Source organism: Enoplosus armatus, chromosome 12 (assembly GCF_043641665.1).
Source record: "Enoplosus armatus isolate fEnoArm2 chromosome 12, fEnoArm2.hap1, whole genome shotgun sequence".
NCBI classification, from domain to species: domain Eukaryota; kingdom Metazoa; phylum Chordata; class Actinopteri; order Centrarchiformes; family Enoplosidae; genus Enoplosus; species Enoplosus armatus.
Window position 1 is genome coordinate 8,916,528 of NC_092191.1, and position 3,355 is coordinate 8,919,882.

The 3,355-nt window shown below is 46.2% G+C and overlaps 1 protein-coding gene across 1 annotated transcript; it reads left to right on the forward strand.

Annotated features, from left to right (window-relative positions):
- The first annotated feature begins 1,008 nt into the window (after nt 1–1,008).
- Nucleotides 1,009–2,979, forward strand: hmx3a (H6 family homeobox 3a). Its single transcript, XM_070916258.1, has 2 exons — nt 1,009–1,297; nt 2,275–2,979. The coding sequence occupies exons 1-2, from the start codon at nt 1,009–1,011 to the stop codon at nt 2,892–2,894; spliced, it is 909 nt and encodes a 302-aa protein (XP_070772359.1). The 3' UTR covers nt 2,895–2,979.
- Nucleotides 2,980–3,355: the final 376 nt, after the last annotated feature.

A 3,355-nucleotide genomic window follows, 5' to 3' on the forward strand; every position in this document is an offset into this window, starting at 1 on the left:
ATCATGTTAGTTGGTTTTACTGTTTGCATGGTAGTGGGAGTATTATGTGCTGTTTGATAGCTGTTAGATGGCTGGCTTGTTCATCTCTCACACACACAGGACGGGATTTGTTTTTAGATCATTTGCTTTTTATTCAATGTAGTCTGTTTGAGCGGACTCACTATATAAAAGCATCACATTTAGGCCTTGGAGAATCAATGGTTTGAGTATAGGCCTACATGCTTTTTTAAATGTGTTATTTCTTTAAAATGCGCGGCATTTGGTGATGATTTAAGTTAAATATAGCCTGACATCTCCTAAAATGTATTCATAAACAGCCGAATTTTAAAAATCCCCGTGACACCTGCAGCCTGAGTGAAATCTAAACTAAATATAACTAAACAGTGGATTATGAGTAACCTCGTGCAGTCGATGTGTGTCTGGCTGTAATGTTAGTTGTGTGATGTGGCGCTTATCCCAAACCTTCCTTTTTGGCGCTAACAGCCCTGTGTTCATTTGCTGCCTAATTGGACTACATGAGACCAATAACAGGCGAGCACACACAGCCTGCAGCCAGAGCGCACAGAGGGGAGGATGCTCTCTCTCTCTCTCTCTCTCTCTCTCTCTCTCTCGCCGTCTCTCCCTTAATCCCATTTGCCATTGTACATGCCCAATCGCCTATACTTTCCGCATTTAACTTGGATGACATTTTTATTTCATCATTAGCATCAGACGCCAGACTGACTGACACGGTGGACACAGTTTGCGTTTTGACGAGCCCCGGAATGAGACATCTCCATGTTTATACATCTTTTTTTATTTACCACTCAAACATTTTATTATATTGTTGTTTTAGCCTAGAAGGACGTGTGTTTTGACGCTCTCTCCGGGTGTGAAATCGAGTATCCGCGTTAAGTCACTGAGAAGAATAAAACGGGGACTCCTCGCGGCCAGGATATCGACAGTCTGTAAGTCAGCCTTTTAATTCCTGCTTCCGTGGTCCTCTGCGTTCAGACCACAGCCACAGAGATGCCAGAGACAACGCAAGAGACGTGCGCTTCGGCCAAGGACTCTCCTTTCTTCATTAAGAACCTGCTGAACTGTGATAGCAAACCGTCCAAACCCAAGCCCGTGCTGGCTGCCGCCAAGGCGGCCTTGGAGGGAGGATTTTCCCTTTCCCAGGTCGGGGACTTCAACTTTCCACGCTTTGACCTGCCCGCACAGAGGTTCAGTCTACCGGCTCACTACTTGGAGCGCACCTCGGCGTGGTGGTACCCCTACGCCCTCAGCTCATCCGCCCACCTTCACAGAACCGAAGGTAAGACTGACAGTCTGCGCCCATAATATGAAATAAATATTGTTTCACTTAAGAGTAAGTATTTGTCCCACTTTCAGCCTTTTAGTTCCATGTTGATGTTGGAGTTTTTCCACATAATCATTAAAATAGAGAACTTTTTCAGGACCATATCCCATGTGCGTTTTGTGACACATTGTCTTGTCAGCAGCCAGTCATTGCACTTCCTCCTCACAAATGTTGACTATAGTGTACTCGATAAAAGTGGATTTTGTGCGTTTTGGTGATAGGAAATAAATACTACGCCTTGTCTTTACCACACCGCATAGTGCACAGTGATGTGACGCCTTGTCCTCTATGAAGGCCTATTTTGTTATGCCACGACGCGGGATAATAGATCAATAAAGTGACACACTGAGCATAAAATGAAGTAGACATCATCAAATCATCGGATGAGGGTGACGATGCGCAGCGTGCTTTTGATTTGTCTATTGGCGCTCACTATGAACATCTTACCCTCGAGACTCGGTCACTGACAGCGCTTTTACCCGCCTGTTCCGGTGATTTATTCACGTGGGATTTAAAACACGCTGATATGAATGGCACTGTCGTGCGTCCATGCAAAGAAAAAACGGGTTTTTTTGAAAGCTTGTTCAAGAAAGAGTGACTGTACCACCCTGTTTTGTTTTAATAAAAGTATTAAATAAAGCAGGCCAACAGAGTTTGGATATTTTATGTCTTTAGTCTCTTAAAACGTGGTGTTTTCATAGGGTAAAAATCATAATTTGAATATATTTGAACACGATGTTGTCAGTCACGTCTAGCTCTGAAAGTGCTTTATGTTTATGTTGCAAGCCATATTTGTTCTGGCACTATTTATAACACTTTTAGTTTCCCCAAAGCCCACAGGCTGTCAGTATCAACAGGCTGTAATAAAAGCAAACACATTCAGCGTCAGGCCCCAGTGTTCATGACCACGTCTCCCTGTGTCCCCATTTCAGTCACCGAGAAACCAAGAGCCAGAGACTCCTCTCCAACCTCGTGCACAGACAGAGACTCGCCCGACCTGGTGCTCAAATCCGAGCCAGACGCCAAAGACGACGACGAGGACGATGAGCACAACAACAAAAGCGGCGACGAGATCATCCTGGAGGAGAGCGACACGGAAGAAGCCAAAAAAGACGAGCTGGAGGAGTGGAAGAAGAGGGACGACGACAAGAAGCCGTGCCGCAAGAAGAAGACGCGCACGGTTTTCTCCCGGAGCCAGGTGTTCCAGCTGGAGTCCACCTTCGACATGAAGCGGTACCTGAGCAGCTCGGAGCGGGCCGGCCTGGCCGCGTCCCTCCACCTGACGGAGACCCAGGTGAAGATCTGGTTCCAGAACAGGAGGAACAAGTGGAAGAGGCAGCTGGCCGCGGAGCTGGAGGCCGCCAACCTGAGTCACGCCGCGGCGCAGAGGATAGTCCGGGTGCCCATCCTCTACCACGAGAACTCGGCCTCGGAGAGCGCAGGCGCCGGTGCCAACGTGCCCGCGAGCCAGCCGCTGCTCACCTTCCCGCACCCGGGCGTCTACTACTCCCATCCCATCGTCACATCCGTGCCGCTGCTCAGACCGGTTTGAAAAGAGCTGAGTCTTGCGGCACAAGTTGGTGTCTTATTTTCAAAATCAACTCATCCGAAAAATAAAGACTTAATATTTTTGTACAACTGACCTAAAGAAGAAACAAAAAAAACAAAAAAAAAAGAAAAGAAAAGAAAAGAAAAGAGACACTGTCAGGCCAACATGGACCTACTTTGGCAAATTTATTGTGTCATTTTCCATAAGGGTGCCGTTTACACGTGATCCGACAATTCAAATCCCATGTTTATCATTATTATTATTATTATTATTATTATATGTCATAATAATCACCTCAGGAGTCCACCTGCTTACACTGCCTGATGAGTGTCTTTTATTTTATAGCCTACACCATGACTGTTGCTGGGCTGGCCAACTCTGTGTGATGTGCAAAAACAAAAAACAACAAAACTTTATTTGTTTACAAAAATTGGCGGCCTAAAGGCGCGGGCCTGCTCATCATG